This window comes from Felis catus, chromosome F2 (assembly GCF_018350175.1).
Source record: "Felis catus isolate Fca126 chromosome F2, F.catus_Fca126_mat1.0, whole genome shotgun sequence".
Lineage (NCBI taxonomy): Eukaryota > Metazoa > Chordata > Mammalia > Carnivora > Felidae > Felis > Felis catus.
In genome coordinates, this window is record NC_058385.1 from 73,561,254 (window position 1) to 73,582,364 (window position 21,111).

At 54.6% G+C, this 21,111-nt stretch overlaps 1 protein-coding gene across 3 annotated transcripts in view; it reads right to left on the reverse strand.

Annotated features, from left to right (window-relative positions):
• Positions 1 to 531: 531 nt before the first annotated feature.
• OC90 (otoconin 90) overlaps positions 532 to 21,111 on the reverse strand; it is a 30,813-nt gene continuing 10,233 nt past the window's right edge. For 2 of the 3 annotated variants that reach the window (XM_019823148.3, XM_019823150.3), the window contains exons 4-14: positions 20,695 to 20,804; positions 18,049 to 18,161; positions 16,047 to 16,175; positions 15,841 to 15,882; positions 14,297 to 14,347; positions 12,278 to 12,325; positions 10,400 to 10,453; positions 6,210 to 6,326; positions 5,039 to 5,210; positions 2,478 to 2,584; positions 532 to 1,048 (exon numbers count right to left, since the gene is read on the reverse strand). In XM_019823148.3, coding sequence (XP_019678707.3) covers positions 714 to 1,048; positions 2,478 to 2,584; positions 5,039 to 5,210; positions 6,210 to 6,326; positions 10,400 to 10,453; positions 12,278 to 12,325; positions 14,297 to 14,347; positions 15,841 to 15,882; positions 16,047 to 16,175; positions 18,049 to 18,161; positions 20,695 to 20,804 — 1,278 coding nt within the window. In that variant the 3' untranslated portion in view covers positions 532 to 713. Of the gene's footprint in view, positions 1,049 to 2,477; positions 2,585 to 5,038; positions 5,211 to 6,209; positions 6,327 to 10,399; positions 10,454 to 12,277; positions 12,326 to 14,296; positions 14,348 to 15,840; positions 15,883 to 16,046; positions 16,176 to 18,048; positions 18,162 to 20,694; positions 20,870 to 21,111 lie in introns of all 3 variants that reach the window. The other variant, XM_019823145.3, reaches the window with a different exon arrangement.

The following is a 21,111-nucleotide window of genomic DNA, read 5'->3' on the forward strand; positions in this document are numbered from 1 at the left end:
TTCTGGTAATACCCTGCCTTCTGCCTGGTACCCGGTCAGGTGAGTGGGTGGATGGAGGGATGGCTAGCGTTTCAGATATTTTACAGCTACCGTGATACTAATTTGCCTCTGTCAGCATGGGCATTTAAACCCCCAAAACTTCCAGCCACTGGGATAAACCCTTTAAAAACAAACAGACAAAAAGTCCAGGACCTGAGACAAGCGTGAGCAGTGATTCTTCCTGGTGGTGGCCGTGGCCCATGACACATGGCCACTCGTAACAACTAGAACAGCAAGTATGTTTTCAGGGCTCCTACCAGAAGGTGTGTTATCTCAGTTCTTCGTAGACATCCCCGGCGGGTCATTGGTGTCCCGTAGGTCATAAGATTGATTAAATATGCTCCTTTGTTTTTAATAGAAGAAAAAGTCCTCTTCAGTTATCATAGAGTGGAGATAATTGTCTGTCTTCTGCTCCGTGGCTCTGTCTTCTTACCTTTGACATCTACCCATGCACCGGTATCTACAACATGTCGTGAAAACCAAACCAAAACCAACACTGATGGGAGTATTTATTGAGATGCCAAGGTGGGCTGAAGGAAGTACAGAGCCCTCGTCCGCCCCCTCTAAATGCACATTCCCACGTGGGCTGACAGTGCCGTGCCAGGGTCGCCCCGGCCCTCTTCCCCTTGAGCCTGTGCTGAGGACAGAGAGGAGGATGCCCTAACGGGAGGAAACTACAGGGTGTGCTCGTCACTTCCTCTGGGGATCTGTCTGGGGCCATGTTGGTGCCTGGTCCCCACACCACCCGGCGGCTTCCCCAGAGACCTTCTGCTTCTTCTCAGGCCCTCCACGTGGGGCGTGGCCTCCTCGCTGTTCTCCTCAGAGCTGGAGCTGAGGGAGGAGGCCGCAGGCCCTCCGTGCGAGCTGTCCTCACAGGACGGCCTGTGGCCCTGGCACTCTCGTTTGCCCGAGGACTTGAGGCTTTGGTTAAAGAAGGCAGAGGCCATGCACTCGGCCGCCGTCCGGTCACAGGCACAAAGCAGCTTCGCGCACAGGCTCTGCCCCACACCTTTGAGGGCGAGAACAGAGTAGCGGACGTGAGGGAAGGACGTGGCCGGCCTGTCTGGCCCTCGGCCCTGTCCCCCCACCCACCATCTTGTTACCTCCTGGCATCCAGCATACGTGATCTCCCTGCTGGGAAAGTTCTCTCTTTCTCCTCCTGGTTAACTCCTACCCGTTTGTCAAGACTCCCCTTGGCATCCGCTCCTCTAGAAAGCTTCCCTGACCCCCTTCAGTAAAGGGGGGGGGGGTCTTTCCTGTGGACACTCATCAAATCCCAACTATGGTTCTACCTTCCAGCACGTTGTGTGTTAATGACATTGTGCATTAATCATCTGTTTCCACCTTGCCCTCTTGCTGGACAGACGACCTTGCTGGCAGAGCCCATGTGCTCAAGCACCTAAGTAAGTCGATCCCTGACACCCATTTGCCGAGTTAGCGCTCGGGAAATACTTGTTGGAAGGAACCATTACTTCTCTGGGCCAGACTTTCTGCCTTCGTCAAATGGAAGTAGTTGTTGTCCAATCTGTTTTAACGTTGCCAGACAAAATACGGGATGCCCAGTTAAATGTGCATTTCAGACAAATGTGTTCATATAAGTTATGTCCATTCAAGGCATGCTTACACTAAACAATTATTTGTTTATCTGAAATGCAAGTTCATGGATTTTTATTTGCTAGGTCTGGCAACCCCACCCGATTTCTCGAATGTTGCATGGCATGGGGTTGGGGGTGGATATCATGTGTGTGATGAGGAAATGAAGCCAGTTCTAAAAGCGGGCTCGAGGCGCGTGAGAGGGACGCTCGCTCACAGGGACGCCAGTTCTCAGACGTCCCCGCCGAGGCTCCCGGGGGAGGGAGGAGGGGGCCGTAGGCACATCTCTCCCATCGGCCAGGGCTCTCCCTTTTTATGGGGTTCCCCGGGGGTCTCACTTGGGGAAAGATTTCTGCTTCTTAGGAAGAGAAGAAAAATGCCACGAGACCCTTGAGCACTCGAGCACGAGGACTCTGTCCTCGGTCCTCGGCAACATGGTTTTCCGGGCCTCACTCCTGCCACCGACTTGTTTCTGCCTGTGTGACCCTGGCCTTGGCCACCGCCTCATAAAGGGGAGACTCGGCGCCCCTTCAGAGGATAGTTGGGCGTATTAACCGTTAACACACCCTGTGATCTCAGGCCAGCACGTGGTAGGCACTGCGTATGCACGGGCTGTTGATGTTATCCCTGGTCCCCTCCTTGCCAGCTCTGCGGGCAGCTGGTGACTTAGCCTGTTGAACTTCATGGCCCTCGTCCGTATAGGGTCCTAACTGTGCCTCACGGTTAAGAGTGTTAAATCACATTCTAGACGAAAACGTGCTGGGGGAGCATCAGTAGGCAAGAGCCGTACGTGACGCTGACATGAACCAAGGGAATGGCTCGCTGCACGGGCCCGCGGCACTTACACTTGGCTGTACCGTCCACGCACTCCGCCGGTGACCGAGGAAGCCTCTCGAGCAGGCAGCCCAGCCTTCTCACCTGCTCCAAGCAGCAGTGGTGGGAAAAACAGCACCTAAGACCAAGGACAACCCAGCTGCCCAAGGCGCTCCTTCAAGGCTTGCTTCTCCCACAATCCCTACAGCAGTGAGAGAAGCCAAGGCCGCCTTTCCACTACGTGTGGCTGTTTAAGTTGTGCACTGCACAAAGATGCCCCATCTAAGACTGTGTCAGTCACGCTGTATGCATCTTATTATTAAAAATGTTCTTTTTTTTGTATTTTTATCACAACTCCGTTGACTGCAAAGCTTTTCCGTTTTATTACAATAATTTGCCCACAGATGGGAATAGTCTTGAGGAAGGGGTGCTGTCTTTCGTTTACACAAAGGAACCACATGGATTAGTGACCCCACTGCCTCCAACCTTTTACATAATAGAATAATTAATCCCACATCCATAGGGCACGCCCTTGGCCCCCAGCCTTGAAAGAGAGCAGAGCATAAATGAAAAACAGCATCTAGAAAAGTGTCCCACACGGAGCAAGACCTCGGTAACCGTTTGGGAATGAATGAAACAGTGTCTTGCTTTTTAGCCTGATAAAGCCTCACAGTTGCCAGTGTCCTTTAGCCACACGGGCATCCCAAAGCATCTGGTGACACCTCCAGCCCATAGGAGATGCCACTCCCCCTAAATCCTCCCTTTGCAACTCGTCCCATCCTTAAATGGTGCTCACGTGCTGTTGGAGACCACAGCCAGAGCAGGGCTCAGTCACAGCCTTTGGTAACGCTTGTGCTCAGCCAAGGTATCAGCTGTGCCTGTTGCCAGCAACCCCAGTGTGCCCGTCACGTTAGCTGGTGGCCGGAGGTCCACGTAGGCAGCCCCACTCAGCTGTTGTTACGGCTGAGCCCCCACTGTCTGGTGCGTGCACCTGCCCGGGGTTGGGGGTGGTGGGTAGCTAAAATAATTGTTAAAATCTGAAGGCAGGGAGTGAATGAATCAGAAATCACGTATGATCAAAATGCCCTTAAAAGTCACCCCAGTTGCCCAGAACGTAAAGCATATGTGGTTTTGAAAAGACCCCCTTGCGGAAAATGGTATCGATTTGAGAACCTCTTCCTCAGTCAAGGCTGTGGCTGGCAGTGTTGATTCCTTCCCTGTGAATGTCAAGGAAGCCATATTGACTTCCTTGGTCAATATGCCTGGTCGTACCTCATGTTTTTGTGCAATATGGCCGGTGGTCAGGAGGCCTCCAAAAGCATCCCCCTATCCTTCCATGGGACCCTAGGTTTCTACCCCTTGCTCCATCTGCCTGAGTGCTGTGGCCTCAGGGACAGTAGTATATACGTTGTTCTCTGTCTTGGAGAGCGGAGGGCGTGCTGTTGAACTTCCGAGTGTAGACAATGTATGATTGTTACACACTCTGCTGGAATAAACACGTCTTCCGTGTCACCCGGTGGGAAGGAAGTTCGGAAGGTGGCCTGTGCAGCCGAGCCCCTCGCTTCCTCCCCACGAGATTCCCTGCAGTGGAGCTCGATGACGGGGTGAGGGCAGAAGGGCTCGTGGAGGTGAGTGACACGGGCGCCCAGACACCATCGCACCTACAGGTGACATGCCCCATGTGCCTGCCATCCTTGCTTCCAGGATGGTCTGTGGCTGTCGATTTCCCTTCGGTGGCCCCCCATCCCAAGGGGCCTACGCCTCTTGAGTGCCGAGCTCTCCACTGGCCGGCCGTGGGCCTGGGCGGTCCTCATGTGCAGTCGTTAACGCCGTATCAACTCTGCCCTCAGAATATTCCTGCAACTCCTGTCTAGGTTGGCTCCTGCCCCGTTTCCTCTGTCCCCTCCGTGGCATTTATCGCGTTGCTGGTCTTTTTGTCACATTGCCCGTCTCGTGCCCGGTGCAGCACTATTTGCTGTAACGGCACTGGCCGCGTGTTTCGATCTGCTGGGTTCGGGTGTAACCATTTGTGTGTCTCCCACGCCTAGCACGGTGCCTGGCACCGAGCAAAAGCTCAAGAAACGCGGGCCGAGTGCATACGCGAGGGAATGGACATACTCATCAATGCACGAGGTCGCTGAAAATTCTTCCAGGAGTGGCGGCTATAACACGTAGCAGTTAGACTTCAAAGTTATTGAGAAGCTGAATTTCACTGTGGCCACCTTCAGGGCACCCTGAGCCGGGGGAGTGGGGGGGGAGGGGGGGGCTGCCAATGTGACGTGTTGGTCGTTGCAAAATAGGCAGATTTGGGGTCGTTGCAAACTAGGCAGATGGACTCTCTTAGGGCAGCAGGGCAGTGTCTGGGGCAGAGCTAAAAGAGCTCTAGACTCCCCACCTGGAAAGATCCGGACCCGTGTGGGTCTGCCCCTTCGTAGCTGAACGGCCTTAGTCAAGGCTGAGCCTCAACTGCTCATCAGGAAACTGGGCCCATGATGGCAGCAAGCCTTCCTGAGTGGGCTAGTGCTTCTCTGTGAAGCCGCGGCCAGTGGGCCCTCTCAGTGACCGCTGTCCCGCCACCCTCGCTCGTCCCTACCTGTCCAGGGCATCCCTCGGCTCGCCTTGTCCTTCTTGCCCACAGTAGCAGCCGTAAGCTTCAAATTCCTCCGGGCATCGGGACGTCAGACAAAAGAGCATCTCTCCCAGCTGAGGCATCGCCCGCGTGATGTTCCTGCTTCCCACGTGCAGGAAGGTGACCCTGTCACAGGCTGGCAAGACACAGGACTGTCAGGACGGCATTCACGGTGATTCACGTGGGTACTGAGGGTCCGGGGAAACTCTGTGTCCTCGCCTCCCCCGTTTCCTGGGAAAATCGCCACCGCCAGTACACCCCCCGCCACGCCCCCCCCACCACCCTGTCTGCTGTGTGGCACGAGTTGTGTTTCAGAGAACAAGCCTTTCCCTCCAGGCTTCTGCGGCCCTCGGCCAGGCTCCTGGTCAAATCCCCCTGAGGAGTAAGGGGGCTGGTCAGGACTCCAGGTTCTTTTCGGCCACATCTGATTACGGAGTGGAGGGACTGTGTCCACCCGAGGCCCTGGCAGGGGCCCAGCGTCCTGGGGGCGTCCTGGCCGGCCTCCCAGGCTTCCTGACCCCACCAGGAACCCCCGCCTTCCGCCAGGGCTCTCCCTTCAGAGGCCTGGATTTTCTTTCTCTGCCTCCGCCTCTGCCCTCCTCCTGCACCCTCCTCCCCACCCCATTCCCTGCCTCCCCCGCCTGCAGCTTTGGCCAACTTAGGCTACGGTCCACCGCGCAAACCCCGCGATCACATGGTCGGCGGGGGGGAAACCGAGGAACCAGGGGCCTTGCGCAGGGCTCCCGGCCCGGCCTCCCTCTCAAATGCAGCTCTCTCCACTGCTCTGCTGGGAGGAGGGGAGAGAAAGGGAGGGTTAGGAACGCCCCGGTGTTTCTTTCTTTCCAACAACCGCGGTGTGGGTAATGCCACCCACGCTCTTCCCCCGGGGGCCAGCGTGAGGGGTGGGAGCGCGAGACCAGCGGGCCCCTCTCCCCGGCTCAGCAGCTGAGTGGCCACAGGCAGGTTAGGGCCCGTCTGTGTCTCCTGAGCTCACCCGGCAAGGAACGGCCCCTTGAGGTAGCACCGACAGGAGGTCACAGCGCGATACCGTGGCCCGAAGGGCTCTGCTCCCGACCCACGCGGAGGATCTCCGGGCCGAGAGAGGCCATGTGCTTCTCTGCCTGCTCCTGCCTACCTTTTCCAGTTGTCTCCCCTGGGCCACTTTTGATGGAGGACGCAGCAAAGCCCAGAGACTTCAAGCCAGCGGGGACAATGGTTACACCGGGTGCCGAGGCAGCCGTCTCTGCGGATCCTGAAAACGCACAGCGTGACGGCTCATGTTCAAAAGGTGGCCCAAGAAGACATTTGCAGGTGGACACACGATCAAGGCCAAACGCAGACGGGTGTTTCAGGAGAACAAAGTGTTCGGGTAGTGTCCTCGATCTGGGTTTGCAGACGTCGGGGCTGAGTCTTGGGGATCCGCGGATGTTGCGTGGGAATTTCCAAATGCCCCGCAATAACCTCGAAGCGGACAGGAGCCCATGCCACATGGATGACCTCCCACAACGAGGCCTGTCACAGCCTGCCAGGCCTGTGTGTGGGTGTTAACCGCCATGCACCTGCCTGCAAGCGGGGGGGGGGGGGCCTGGCATGGTGTTCACAAGTGAAGGAGTGGGGCGCCCGGGTGGCTCAGTCGGGTAAGCGTCTGTCTTTAGCTCAGGTCATGATCTCACGGTCCGTGAGTTCGAGCCCCGCGTCGGGCTCTGTGCTGACAGCCCCGAGCCTGGAGCCTGCTTCGGATTCTGTGTCTCCCTCCCTCTCTGCCCTGACTCTCTGTCTCCCAAAAATAAACAAACGTTTAAAAAAAATCAAAAAACAACAAGTGAAGGGGTAACAAGCACAGTGGATCCTGAAACCAGCCCCCGGTACTCAGTAGTGTTGGCGAGCAGGACCCCGCCTCAGACTCCTCGGAATACGGGAGCAGCTTCTCGCCACACTCCGAGTTAGGTGCCAGGTCCTTGCTGTGGCCGTGAGGCGGCCAGGGGTCTGGCCCTGCCCACTCCCCCACCCCCAGGCTCCCTGGCACCGTCCAGATTTGCTCCCTGTCTGCCCCATCTATTCTTTCGGCCAGAGGTAGGGATGTCTCCAAGCCAGTCTGGTCCAGACAGAGGGAGCCTCGTGGGCTCCGCCCCCACCGTCTGTGGACCCAGAGCGCTGGGTGAGGCTGGGGCATCTCCAGGGTCCCCTGACTTGCAGTCTTTCCCCAGATCTGTCATGTTGGTTTGCTTCATATCCCTGGGCTTCTGTGTCCTTGCTCAGCACTCCGTTCCCTGGGGGTTGGGCACACAGCCTTAGTAGCCCTGTTGTAACCTCTGTCTAACATCATGCCCCCCTCTCCAATCCCATAAACAGAAACCCACGAGCAGGTTTCTTTCCATTGTGTTCCAAACTGCTGGGAGCTGACAGATTCTCTCCTTGACCAGCCTCTAGCCGGCCTCCTCTGGGCCTTCTTCTTGGCCAAGCCTCAACCTGGACCTATGAGAACTTCAAATTCACGGCACAAACTCTTTCATCCATGCCCTGCCCCCACACTAAGGAGACACTCACCAACCCCAGCCTGGTGTCCCCAGGATGACCCAGCCTCGCGCTTCCCCTTGACTTCCTGCCTGAGAAAGCTCAAGGCAGCCAAGAGAACTTAACAGCTTGAGACGCTCACTGACCCAACACTTGCCTTTGCCTAAGTTTTCAGAAAACAGCCCCCTCCCCCCATTTTGGAATTTTTTGCTTCCCTGATTCTGCAGGAGCTCCCAATAGCTGTCCGCCCTCCCATTCGCCCTCTCAAAGGCCCTCTCACCTCCACCCAGATCCTAGCCAAGCTCAGGGACCCTGGAGTCTCCCCTCCCCACTGCAGAAACCTGAATAAAATTTGTCTTGCCACTTTTTTAAGTTTATTTATCCATTTGATGGGGGGTGGGGAGGGGGAGAGGGAGAGACAGAGAGAGAGAGAGAATCCCACTCAGTGCAGAGCTCAACACAGGGCTCGATCCCACAAACCATGAGATCATGACCTGAGCCGAAGTTGGATGCTAACCTGACTGAGCCACCCAGGCGTCCCTAGCCTCTCTCAATCTTAATTTCCCCATTTCTAAAACTATGTTAATAATACCTGTGCTAAATGTTTATTTATTTTGAAAGAGAGAGAGTGCATGCGAGTAAGGGAAGGGCAGAGAGAGAGAGAGAGAGAGAATCCCAAGCAGGCTCTAAGCTGTCAATGTAGAGCCTGATGCGGGGCTCCATCTCACAAACTGCGGGAGCATAACCTGAGCTGAAACTGAGAGTCGGACCCAGGGCCACCCAGGCACCTCAATGATACCTGTTTTTGTGTGTGAATAATCCTTGTAGCCAAATGCCTAGCAAGGAGGCAACGGTCTACAGCAGCCGTTAGAATCGCTCAGGGAGGGTGATGATGACACGTCTGGTCTGGGGTTGGAGGCTCTCCAGGTGGAAAACTCTATCGGCAGATGGAGCCCCAGAAGCCCGTTTGTCTCTCTGCTGAGTCTGAGCGTCCTGCGAGAAGCCCTCCCCCTCTGAGGAAGAACTTTCTGGATCATTGGTGCTAATCAAACGTGAGACCCCCACCTCATCCCCTTAGAGGAGGGCCTGTGGCGTCCCTCACCCTGCCTGAACAGCCACCCCAAATGCCTCTCGCTCCCCAACTCCCAGGCTGAGAAGGTCACTGTGCACCTGAGGGTTTCAAAGTCGGTCCAAGTCTCAGTGCCCTCAGCTCTGACACTGGGGACCCACCTCCATAAATTCGGTTAAGGTTTGGGATTTCTGGAGGCACCTGGGTGGCTCAGTTGGTTAAGTGTCTGACTCGATCCTGGCTCAGGTCATGATCTCATAATTCATGGGTTCAAGCCCCACGTAGGGCTCTGCTTGGGATTCTCTCTGCCCCTTCCCCCCTCTTGCACTCTCTCTCTTTCAAAATAAATAAACTTAAAAAAAAAAAAAAAAAAAAAAGATTTGAGAATTCTGTCCGGGCCTGGTCCAAAGCTCCCGGAGTGAGAGGCCAGCCACTCTTGGGTACAAAAACCACTCCTTTCAATTTTCCTCGGAGGGGAGAAGGAGGAAAAATGAGCTACCGTGGGTCTTTTCTATTAAAACAATAGAGGTTTTTGTTTGCTTGCTTTTAAATAATAGTACACGGTATTAGTCATGGGATCCACAGGTGAGGGCCAGATTTTCTCCAGGGCAATTTGGCAACATGGGGCGAGCCCTACAAGGATCACACCCTCAGTAATTCAGCTTCTCGGCATTTGTGGTGACAAATGAATCTGAGGTAGTGGGTTTAAAGCCTAAATCTATTATTCACAATAACAGATGTTAGAGATAATTGGCTAAATACATTTATGGTCTTCCATACCAGAAACTGTGGTACAGCCACTCAAAATCATGTTATAGGAAAATATTTAATATCAGGGGAGTATCACCTCATTAAAAAGATTTTTTTAGGGGCGCCTGGGTGGCGCAGTCGGTTAAGCGTCCGACTTCAGCCAGGTCACGATCTCGCGGTCGCTGAGTTCGAGCCCCGCGTCGGGCTCTGGGCTGATGGCTCAGAGCCTGGAGCCTGTTTCCGATTCTGTGTCTCCCTCTCTCTCTGCCCCTCCCCCGTTCATGCTGTCTCTCTCCGTCCCAAAAATAAATAAACGTTGAAAAAAAAATAAAAAAAAAAAAGATTTTTTTAATGTTTATTTATTTTTGAGACAGAGAGAGACAGAGCATGAGCAGGAGAGGGGCAGAGAGAGAGGGGGACACAGAATCCGAAGAAGGCTTCAGGCTCTGAAATGTCAGCACAGAGCCCGACGCGAGGCTCGAACCCACGAACCTCCGTGAGATCGTGACCTGAGCCAAAGTCGGATGCTTAACCGACTGAGCCACCCAGGCACCCCGTCGCCTCATGTTTTAAGTGTAACAGCTCAGACTTGCAAAGCCAAGGCACCAAGGGATCTTGGTTCATGTTAATTCATGTTAATTAAGGTCATAGAGCTGCCCTGCCGGTGGGGAGACAGTAGAGGGAAATGCCTCCAGCTGTTGAAAGTGGCTGTCTGTATAATGTGACATGACAGGTGATTTAAATAGAAAACAATACACAGTTTTCTATATTTTTCTAAAAGCATCTCTTTATCAGGTAGGCTTCCCTTTCTTTCTACCTTTTCTTCCCTTTCTTTCGAAATGGACCTACCTTTTAACTTCCTTTGTCTGCTCTTGGGAGAGGGTGTAAAAGGGACTTGGTTTCCATGGTTCTTCCATGTTTTAGAAACACCAGATCCCATAAACGTATAGGGATGACGGTTATATGCAGGCAGGAGGACCCGGTGTGCTTACCCGGAGCGGGTATGGTCCGAGCGGCTTCCGCGCCTTGCTGGCCTTGGCCCGTGCCTGCCCACAAAAAAAGAGAGACAGGATCAGTCTCACCCTGGCTTCCAGAAGCGGTTGCCATCCCACGGGCACAGGAGGCAATGTGCTCGTTGCTCTGCCCCTGGCTACCTCCCAGGAGCTGGTGGTAATGGCTGGGTCGCTGCTAAGCCAAAGAGACTGCCCTCCCCAGACACGGGCTTGCTGGCAAAAGCAGCCGCGACCTGCAGGTCTTGAAGCAGGTGCATCTTTGAGCTACTTGAGGAAAGCAGACTTCTCCAGAGTTTCAACAAACAAAAACCTTTTTTTAACCACATATTTTTGAATGAAGAAGAACAAGGCAGCAGAAGGGCTCTAGTTGCCTGCTATGTGGCTTCCGGGAGACTGCGGAGCCCCGGTTCCCTGCGAAATGAGATTGTTGTTGTTTAACTGCGATTAGGCTCCGACTACGCTATAGACTGGGTGTTTGTGCTTCCCCCAAACTCATGTGTTGAAACCTGATTCCCAGCGGGATGATCTTGGGGACTTTGAGAGGCGATTAGGTCAGGAGGGGGGAGCCTTCATGAATGGGATTCGTGCCCTTACGAAAGAGACCCCACAGAGCTCCCTGGCTCCTTCCACCATCTTGCTGTCTAGTGTCTAGGAAGCAGGCGTCCCTGAACTTGACCATGCTGGTGTCTTGAGCTTGGACTTCCAGCCTCTAGAACCATGAGACATAAATTTCGTTGTTCACAGGCTACTGACATTTTGTTGTAGCAGCAGGAACAGACTAAGACCTACTACAAGCCAGACACAGTGTTAAGTGCGTTGCTCGTCCTAAACAACAACCCCACAAATTAGTACTGTGCTCACCCTCACTCAGAGATGAGAACGGGGGCACACAGAAAAGACAGGTCACTTACTGTAGGTCATGGAGCTAGGAAGTCACAGAATGCAGTTCCCGGGGCCACTTGGCCGAAGGTGGCTGTCCTAACCACTGAGCTAGGGGGCTGTTGCACTTCTGGCCGTACTACAGAGAGCCAGTGGTGGTAACTCCCAACACCATGGGGGAAGGAAGGAACTGCCTTAAATTCAGTGTGTCAAAGGTCAAGATTGCCATGGTGATACGTTGAGATCGGGCTCACAAGTCTACTGCTGTGGACACATAAAAGTGGACACAGAACCTCCGAGGTTCTAAGCCGGAAAGATGGTTCTCTTCAAAGTAAAATTCGCAGGTTCAGAACGAACGGAATACTATGCTGTCCTACCCCAGGCAAACGACTGCCCCTCAGAGCGCCTCCTTTATCTGTCAAATGGGGCCTCCTAGGACCAGGGGGATGAACCCAGAGGATGGGCGTAGGGGCTTAGGAACGGGCCGACACATTGAAGTCCTCCGTGATGTCACTGCCTGTTAACCAAGGAATCTATTTATTCATTCTTAGTAATTAGTCAATGGTTATTATGAGAGATATATGCTTATTAGTAAAGAGTCCATGGTTATTCATCACCACAAGCGAAGTAAATGATTAGATTACTTCTTCCGAGGACACGTTGGCCTAGATGTTTTTAGGGACGAGGCTGTTCTCCGTGAGTCACCACGACCCGGAACAGGACGGAACGACAAGAGACAGAACAAGTCTTACAACCTGAGACTGGGTTAGAGACCAGTCCAGCGAGTCTGGTGCTGAACCACCTGTAACTTTTAACCTCCCGGAGCCCCAGTTTCCTACATCATCTGAAAAATGGGTATACTAATGTGTCTTCTGGGGCCCGTCAAAGAGCCGTCATCAGAACTGAGCATGTATATTTAGATGGCATGTCGCCACCGGCTCCCGTGCTGTCCCCTCCTGCGGAGTCTTCTCTGCTTACTTGTCCTGGAGGGCGTGGTCAGCGGGTCGGCTCTGGTCTCAGGAGCCACTGTGGAAAGAAACCACTCAACTTCAATTACCTGCCCAGCTCAGCACGTAAGCCAGGCAGGGGTCGCCTGCAAACAAAACAGCTTTGGGGGCCGAGGGACTGGGGGGCTGAGGAGAGGAAGCCCATGGCGGTCTGATGAGGAATATGGACACGCTTAATGTCTCCATTAAGTGGACAAGGGGCCACATGAGCACCAGGCCTGTTTGTAGGCAAAGAGACCAGCCAATGGCCCCTTTGGGAGAACGAGACACTATGTCCCCTTGCTGGAGCAGGTCCACAGGGGAAGGCACCCGAAGGGGGGGGTGCAGTCTAGCGGTAAGGACAGAACGCCATACAGGCCTCGAACCCCAGCCCGCCACCCAGCTGCACGTCTTGGACAATTTCTCTCTCCAGCTCACTTTACCATCTCTGTGAGGGGTTGATGATTTCACCGGGTTGTGTGAACGTTAAATGAGATTTAATATTTGAAGCAAATTGTCCAGTGTCCCGCATTGCTTTTTTCACAGCCGCACCAGACTTCCGAAGAAGACGCTGGCCCAGAATCCTCCCATGCTCTCTCTCATTTAATCCCCTGTCACCCCGAAGGACAGGTGTAACCATCCCTTTCCAGGGGCTGCTAAACCCTGGCTCGGCCCTCAGCCTGTTTTTGCAAATAACGTTTTAGCGGAACACGTTCACACCCGTCCAGGTACCGATGTTATGGTTCCAGTCCAAATGACCGAGTTGGGTCATTGTGACAGAGACCCTATGGCCCACAAAGCCTAAAATATTTACTATCTGGCCCTTTACAGAAAAAAAAAAAAAAAAAAGGCCAGTCGCTGCTCTCTGAAGTGAAATGGAAGATTAGAGAGGGCGAACCACGCTTTCAGAGTCCTACAGCTGACAAATGGGAGAGCCAGGAGACCATCCCAAAGCTGCCGGACTCCAAAGCGTGGTTGTTGCATGACACAATGGTGAGAACAGTCATGGGCCCTTTGTCTTTTCCCCTTGTGACCGAAGCCTCTTCCTGCATTCAGGCTCCCTCCTTTCCTGGAGGGCATTTGTGGGCACTGCGAGGTCATGGGTGTGCGTGCGTGAGTGCTGGGGGACCGACATGTGAGTGCACGAACTCTCTTTCACCAGTTAAACTCTGGGTTCCTTACGAAGCGTGTTTTCTCTGCACCATGCCCAGGGTGATGATGGCTCAGGCTGCAGAAAGTGGAAAATGTGCCAACTGAGGGTGATTCGGAGATTGTCTCGTGGGCAGCGAAGCCCGAGGCGTAGCCTCGGTTCCTGATGGAAGTGGCCACTGTCGGTCATTTGGGGAATGGTTGCCGTGCGGGCGGGGCACATGGTGAAGCTTTGGTTGGGTTGGGGTGCCATTTCCTCTTTTCCTAGACCTCGAGTCCAAGGCACGGGCTGCCCGAGAGCTGTTGGGGATGAGATGCCCTTGGACATGGAGGGCAGCCGGGGATCAGCTGCACAGTGAGCTCGTGCGTCTTTTCTCACGGCAGCAGCCGCGGAGGAGAGAAAGGCTCAAACCTCTGGGAAGGTGGCGGTGCAGGGCGATCCCCCTGAGGCATAGAATTGCCAAGTGTGGCAAATAAAAAATACAGGATGCCCAGTTAAATGCAGATTTCACGCGAGCGACAGATCACTCTTCAGTATGAGTATATCCCATGCAAATTCTGCGACATACTTATACTAAAACAGTATTTGTGGCTCATCTGAAATTCAGCCTCAGGTGACCCAGGGTGACTATCCTGCATCTGACAATTCTACCGAGGTGGGAAGAGGGGTGTGGGAGAAAGCAGAGCAAAGAGAGAAGAGATGCGGGGGTCGGGAGGAACTGAGTGGCTCTGGAATGTTCTTGAGCAGTCTCAATGCAATCCCGGGCAGGGGGCATTTTAGGGGACGTAGTCCCAGTAGGCAGGCAGATGGCACAACCACAGCGTGGGTATTTGGGCTACACGCCGGCCCCCTCGTGCTCACCTTCTCCCGAAACGGCCATCGCACTGGTGTCTGCGGGGTCCACAGGAACCACTGGAACAGAAAGCCCCGAAGCAATGACTGATGGAACACTGCGCCCAGACCAAGTGCCACGGGTCTCAGAGGACAGGCTGGGACTGCTGGCCCGAGACGGGAGGGGGCCACAAGAGCTGTTGCCAGACAAGGGCTTTCGTTCTGTCTCAGGGTTTCCCTGTCTCCCCTACACCTCCCGGGACATGGGATGCTTACGGGGCCCCAGCACAGGAGGGACTGCAGCCCCTGCTGGGTTCTGGCCGGAGAAGGTGACCCTAGCAGACCCAGGCTGTGGCAGTGAAAGGCCTGCAGACCTCGAGGGTTTGTGAACCGTGATACCCCGACTTAGAAAGACCTCCGTTCAAAAGGGAGGCAGACGGGGGCGCCTGGGTGGCTCGGTCGGCTAAGCGTCCGACTTCGGCTCAGGTCATGATCTCACGGTCCGTGAGTTCGAGCCCCGCGTCGGGCTCTGGGCTCATGGCTCGGAGCCTGGAGCCTGCTTCCGATTCTGTGTCTCCCTCTCTCTGCCCCTCCCCCCCGTTCATGCTCTGTCTCTCTCTGTCTCAAAAATAAATAAACGTTACAAAAAAAAAAAAAATTAAAAAAAAAAAGGGAGGCAGACGGCACGGAAGAGAGAGAACCAGACTCAGAAGATACATCGAAATAGGACACGCGCACACACACCCATAGCCACGCATGTGCGCACACCTACACCAGCACACTCCTGCGCACGTGCACGCTCACATGCGCGGGCGCGCTGACCTCAGCTTCTTTGACAAACGCCGCGGGGCTGGGAGGGAGACCCCAGCCCCAGGAAAGGAGGGGCACTCTGCCAAAGCGCACCTCGAAATTCCCATCCCGGGGCACCCGTGGTGTCGGGATAGAGAGGCCGTGCAATCTTTGGTGAACGAGGAACGCCCGGCGTGAGCTGAACCCTCGCTTTTCCCGTAAGACGCATGTTTTAGAGTAGGAATGAACACTTACTGGCTTCAGTAGGCGGCCTGTCTTAAGAGGAGGGACAGAAAATAGCCTCCCCTGCAAGGAGCCCCTGTCTGGGCCCAGGCTGCGCTTTCTGCGGTAAGTTCTGGAAGGCAGAGGAGGGAGGAAGCCTGTCTGCTCTTTGGAGGCCTCCGCGGCCAGGAGCTCACCCAGCCACGAGGAGCCTTTTCCTCCATCAGAGCACTGGACCCTGTCCTGCCCTCATTGTACACCAGGGCCCCGACTCTAGAGCAAGAGAGAAAGCACCCGGGGTCTACACCTTAACTGGATTAAACGCACCCCTGTCCACGTGGCAAGGAATGATGTTTGCATGAGGGCTGTTTGCTGTTGGATGTTTGAACTGGGTTTCTCAGCAGTCATGCTGTCTCCTGGGCAGGGGAAGGTAGGGGGGGACATCTCCAGTGCCACAGGTCACTCAGGCAGGCCCGGCGGGGGGGGGGGGGGGGCGTGTCTCCTAGTTCCAGCTGTAGCCTGGCCCCTGTGGGCCGAGGAGCAGCCTCCCTAGGAGGCCTTACCTCTGGGCGGAAGCGTGGTCCCCTCTCTCGTGCTGGGCGTCTCTGCAAAGAAACACATTGGGAAGCCTGTTCAGGGCAGCGGATTGGGGGACTGTCGGAAGGGGTCGGACTCGCATCTGAGGACACACGGCAACTAAGGCTCCCGTGCCGGCTCCCGCCCCAGCTTGTCAGGCCCCACCACCGACACAGGGCCCAGTTCTTCCCACCTGGAGGCTGAGCCAGACAGAAGGAAGTGTCCAGAAGGTTCAGGGAAGAGTTGATGCTGGACTGAGCCAAGCACTCTATGGCAACCTTGTCGCAGGTACACAGCAGGTGCTCACAAGGGTCCCCGGACTCTGTGCACGGAGCAAGGGCAGAGCAGGTGGGAGGATGTCACTGGGAATCCCAAGAGCTAATGCGACCTTCCACCCTGACCCCGATCTGCCTGCCAGGGTCCCGCTTCCCCTGTGGGCGTCCTGCTCTCACCGTGTTGGCTCCGCGAGCTTCGGCTGTGCAGGCCCAACCTGGGTTCTGTGCCCCCTCCTCTCACGCTCACCCCCGACCGTCGGGCCTCTACTTTCGACCTGTTAACAGTGTGACCACATATCCCCACCTCCACACCCCTCCCTGGGCCAAGCCCCCATCTGCTCGTGACTGGGCTCTGTCAGTGGCCTCCCCCCGCCCCTGCCCCTAAACCTACTGCCCTGTCCACGCTCATCGAGGACAAGCCTTTCGAGACTCAGGGCAAACCATGTCTTTCCGGGGGTCTAGAACCTTCCGACAACTTCCCAATGGACGTAAAAGCTGCACTCGGAGCTCATCTCCTTCCTGCTTCCTCACCCCCTTTCTGACTGTCTGGCCTGTCTCCCAAGCACGGGGTGCACTGCGTACATCGAGGCATACCCACAAGCCGCTGGCATGGCGGTGCCCACCTCCGGGACGGCTGCCAGCTTGCTTCCCGCTGCGCCTCAGTCTTGGCTCCGCGGGCATCTTCTCAGGGGGCCTTCCCCCCCACCCCAGCCCTCCCTGTGCCTTCCCCTGCTTTATCTCCCTCCACAGCTCCTGTCGCTAACACACTCTAGCACTTGGTTCTGGTATTTTTACAGTGCCTGGCAGCCATGAGGAGATTTGAGAAGGTCAGGATATCCCCAGGACCTAGATATCCAGTGTAGGTAGGTGCTCAGTATGCACCTGCCGAATGAATGAATGAATGAATGGATGGATGGATGGATGGATGGACGGTGTTTTCCGTGCTCACTGTGCAGGGATTTAGGCTCATGCCCTTCCTCACTCCTTTCCCGACACGCCACACTTCAGCCAGTCCTCGCTAGCTGGACTTTGGGGTCAGTGGAACCCGGGTTCAAACCCTGACGCTGCTACTTAGCCGCTTATGTGACTTTGGCCAAGTTGTTTAATTTCTCTGAGCTTTCCTGCCCTTATTCGAAAACAGGGAATAATGAGTCCATCTCATAAGATTGTTAGGACAATCGCATCTGCTGGGTATAAAGCCTTTGGCACATGATAGGTGCCCATGAAGAACGGCTCCAATGTACCGTGCCCCCAAGGTGCCACGCTCCCCCCCATGCCTTCGCCTCTTCTAATTCTTCTGCCGGGACCGTCTAGGGACGTGAAATACAATCCCTGGAGTGACATGGTGAGCAGGGTGGCGAGCTGAGGTTTGAACCGACTCAGCAGCAACCACAAACCTCATCCGTCCATCACTGCCTCTCTTACGCTTCCACTGCTGACTTCTTAACATAGGCCAGTCACCGTGGTATCTGTTTCACACCGGAGCACTGTTTACGTTTAACAAAGGTACCCCTGTTTTACCTTGAAGCATTGTTTAACTCAATTCTCAAAACACATCTCTGCACGGGGTTTTCTCCTCCCCGGGCAGAGGTTCTGACTTGTTGAGTGACTGTTCCAACATCACACAGTGTGGGAGCTGCAAGCCATCTGCTTTCCCAAGCTCCCAGGGTGGCTACAGTATAAAATCATAAATCACACAACCTGCGCATGGGCTATTCTTTCATGTCAAGAAGCATGTATGGTGCCTCGACTCCATGCGAGGTACAGATGCCATAGATCCAGCCCTCGAGGGGCTCGGAGCAGAGGCGATGATGTTGTCCGTGGCAGTGATGATCAGGGGGGACCCTGGGAGCCCTGGGCCTGGGACTCCCGAGCTGTCGTTTCTCAGCCCAGCTCCCTGAGACACTGGGAGATGCTCACCACACGTGATCGTCTTGCTGACGCAGTTGACATCTGTGCTGAGCTTGGCAGGGTCCTGGAGACAGTCCATCTCGGCGGCTTCCTCGTAGCACCTGCGATGCTGGAAGCAGCAGCTGCGGCAGGTGGGGGAGGCCAAGGTGAGAGCGTGGGGGAAGGTTAAGAGAGGGGAGTCTGCCATTGTGGTGTCTCTGGAGGATTCCTGGCAGTGATGTTTCCAATAGAGCTCTTTGCACACACACGTGCATACGCATGCGTGCACATACACCTGGGTGATGTTACCCGTGCAGCAGGTGCTATTATCATTATGCGCATTTATATACATGCGGACTGAGACGTACAAGGCTCAGTAACTTGCCAAGGTCGAAGTCAATCTCAGAGTGAGGCTGACACTAAAATGGGGGTCAGGAGGCTCTTGCAATGCACACAGGAGGTCAGTGGAGACCAATGTAAAGACGAAAAAGTACACAGGCAGCTCATAGCTTTGGGCAAGATACGAAATTTCTCCAACTGCCTAACTCAAAAATTTGGGGGATTCAGGGAAACATCCATCAGGGGCGCCTTGGTGGCTCAGCCGGTTAAGCAACCGACATTTGTTTTTGGCTCAGCCCGTGATCTCATGGTTCGTGAGTTCAAGCCCTACATGTGCTCTGCACTGACAGGGCAGGTCCTGCTCGGGATTCTCTCTCTCTCTCTCTCTCTCTCTCTCTCTCTCTCTCTCTATTCTGTCTGCACCTCCTGCACCCCCTCTCTCTCTCTGCCTCTCTCTCTCAAAATAAGTAAATAACCTGAAAAAATATTAAAAGTTAAAAAAAAAAGAAAACATCTATATAGATCTTACCGTGAGGTAGGCACTCAATACATGATAGCAATTATTCTTGGAATCTGCTATGAAGGTTCAAAGTAGAAACATCCAGTCCTCCAGGAGTTTGGAGATCCCCACCCCTGTCAACTGAACTGTGTAAAGTAACCGAAGTTGGGTGTGGCCCATCATTCCACCGGTTCGGGGGGGCCATCACTTCTTCCATCATTGAGACTGTGGTGGATTGCTGCTTCATTTCTTTGACTTCTGGCTAGGTGTTCTAGGCATTCTAATAATTCTAATAAGTAGAAGAAGTGGTAAGGGAGAACCTGAAAGGAAAATACATTCCCAGAAATGGTCTGAGCACCATGCCGCACGGATCAGCCTCTTTCTGTCGGAATGTCAGCGAGCTGGTTCTGGGAGTCAGTTTGCTCCTGGTCCCAAAGTTGGGAAAGTGCCCTTCTGGTGCAGAGGCAACTGACATCCTCTCTTGGAGACGTGGAAATGAGAGAGAGCTCTTGCTTGATTCCGAAGCTGTTTCTCCTGCTCCGGCAAGGATATATCACTTTTTATGTAATTACTTAATTTTAATCTCCGAAAAGCAATTGGAGTTAATTTGCTGAGCTCCTACTATGTGCCCAGTGCTGTGGTCCACAGTGGGGGGTGCACAGAAATGACATGGTGCAGCTCCCCCCCCCCCCCTCCTGCTTAGAGTTTGTTGAGTGGAGCGTGAGACAGACCGTGTGCACGCGCTGTCCCACATGGCGGGTGCAGGGCAGGGAAGGGCAGGTTTGGGGAGCATGGAGGTTGCATTCAAAGAGGGTGTCCTAACGGAGAGACTCCGGGAAAGACAACGGGCTGTCCCATCTGCTACTAAGGGGAGTCCTTCCCACTTCTATGAGAGCACACACTCTGTCACGCTGGCTTTGGGCACAGGTGCACACGAGTGGGTGGGGACATGGATCCCGGGGTAGAGGTGCCCTCCCGCTGCCAGTAAACCTTTTGCCGAATCCCTGCCAACACTTGATGCATCTAACATTTTAACTTTTCTTCCTAACCTGATGTGTAAAGGTAGAGGATTTGTTGTAATTTCCCCTCCCTTGTGTGCAGGGAGGGCACGCACTGTCATGGGGCCCCTTGTGTCTCCTCTATAACCCCCACTAGCTACCTACATCTTTGAAGCAGGGATAGGATTCTGTCTATGTGCATATGTCAAATGTTTATTTATATATTTTAAGAGAGAGAGCGAGAGCGGAGAAGGGCAGAGACACCAAGAGAGAGAATCCCAGGCAGGCTCCCTGCTGTAAGTGGAAAGCCTGACGGAGGGCTCGATCTCACCAACTGTGAGATCAAGAAGCCCTGAGCCGAAAGCGAGAGTCAGACGCTGAACCGACTGAGCCACCCAGGCGCCCCGAGGATTCTGTTACATTAAGCAGAGTGTCCATGTGGGATTGGCTCACGTTTGTGCGAAAATTAAACGGAAACCTTCGTAGTTACTTGACCCCTGCTGGCCAGGACTGTTCTGAACAAAGAATAATTTTCCCGGGGAGCTTGTTTAAAATTCAGACTTCAGGTTCTAGGTAAAGGTAGTCTTGAGTCGGTCGGTCTGGGATGGGCCCCTGGAATCTGCATTTTAGCAAGCATCCCGGTGTTTCTGATACAGGGGGACCCCACTCGGAGAGTCACTACTCTGACGCTTTGCATGTGAGACAGAGCCAGGATCCTGACAACTTCCCAGGACGTGATACACAGCCATGGAAAGATGAGGAAACCAGTCGCTTCGCAGGGGAGGAGAACTGAGCTCCTGACAGCTTTCCCAAATATCAGCCAGGCCTCCCAGAGCTCACCTGTCAGACGCGTCCACGGGCGGTCCCTCCATCTCAAACCTGCAGGCACAGCCGTAGTCCTCCAAATCCCGGGGGCAGAGACCGGCCACACACTTCATGCCATTCACGAACTGGAGGAGCGCGGGGAAGTTGGTGAGGACGGCCTGCAGCCAGGTGAAGTGGGAGCCCAGGCAGTCTGCGGGGAGGGGACAGCAGGCCGGGCGCTGGGGACCGGGGTCCGGGAAGGAGCCCCTGTGCCCGGGACTTCCTGCACCGCGGCAACCTACTAAGCACCTACTGTGTACTCAGGGTCGTTCTGGACAATGGGAGGGAGACAGGTTTGTGAGCCGTGGTCCCTGCCGGTCACCTCCAATAGTCACGTACTTTCTTCCTTACCCACAAAGCTGAAAGGCGCTCAGCGAAGGTGAGCCCCTTCCG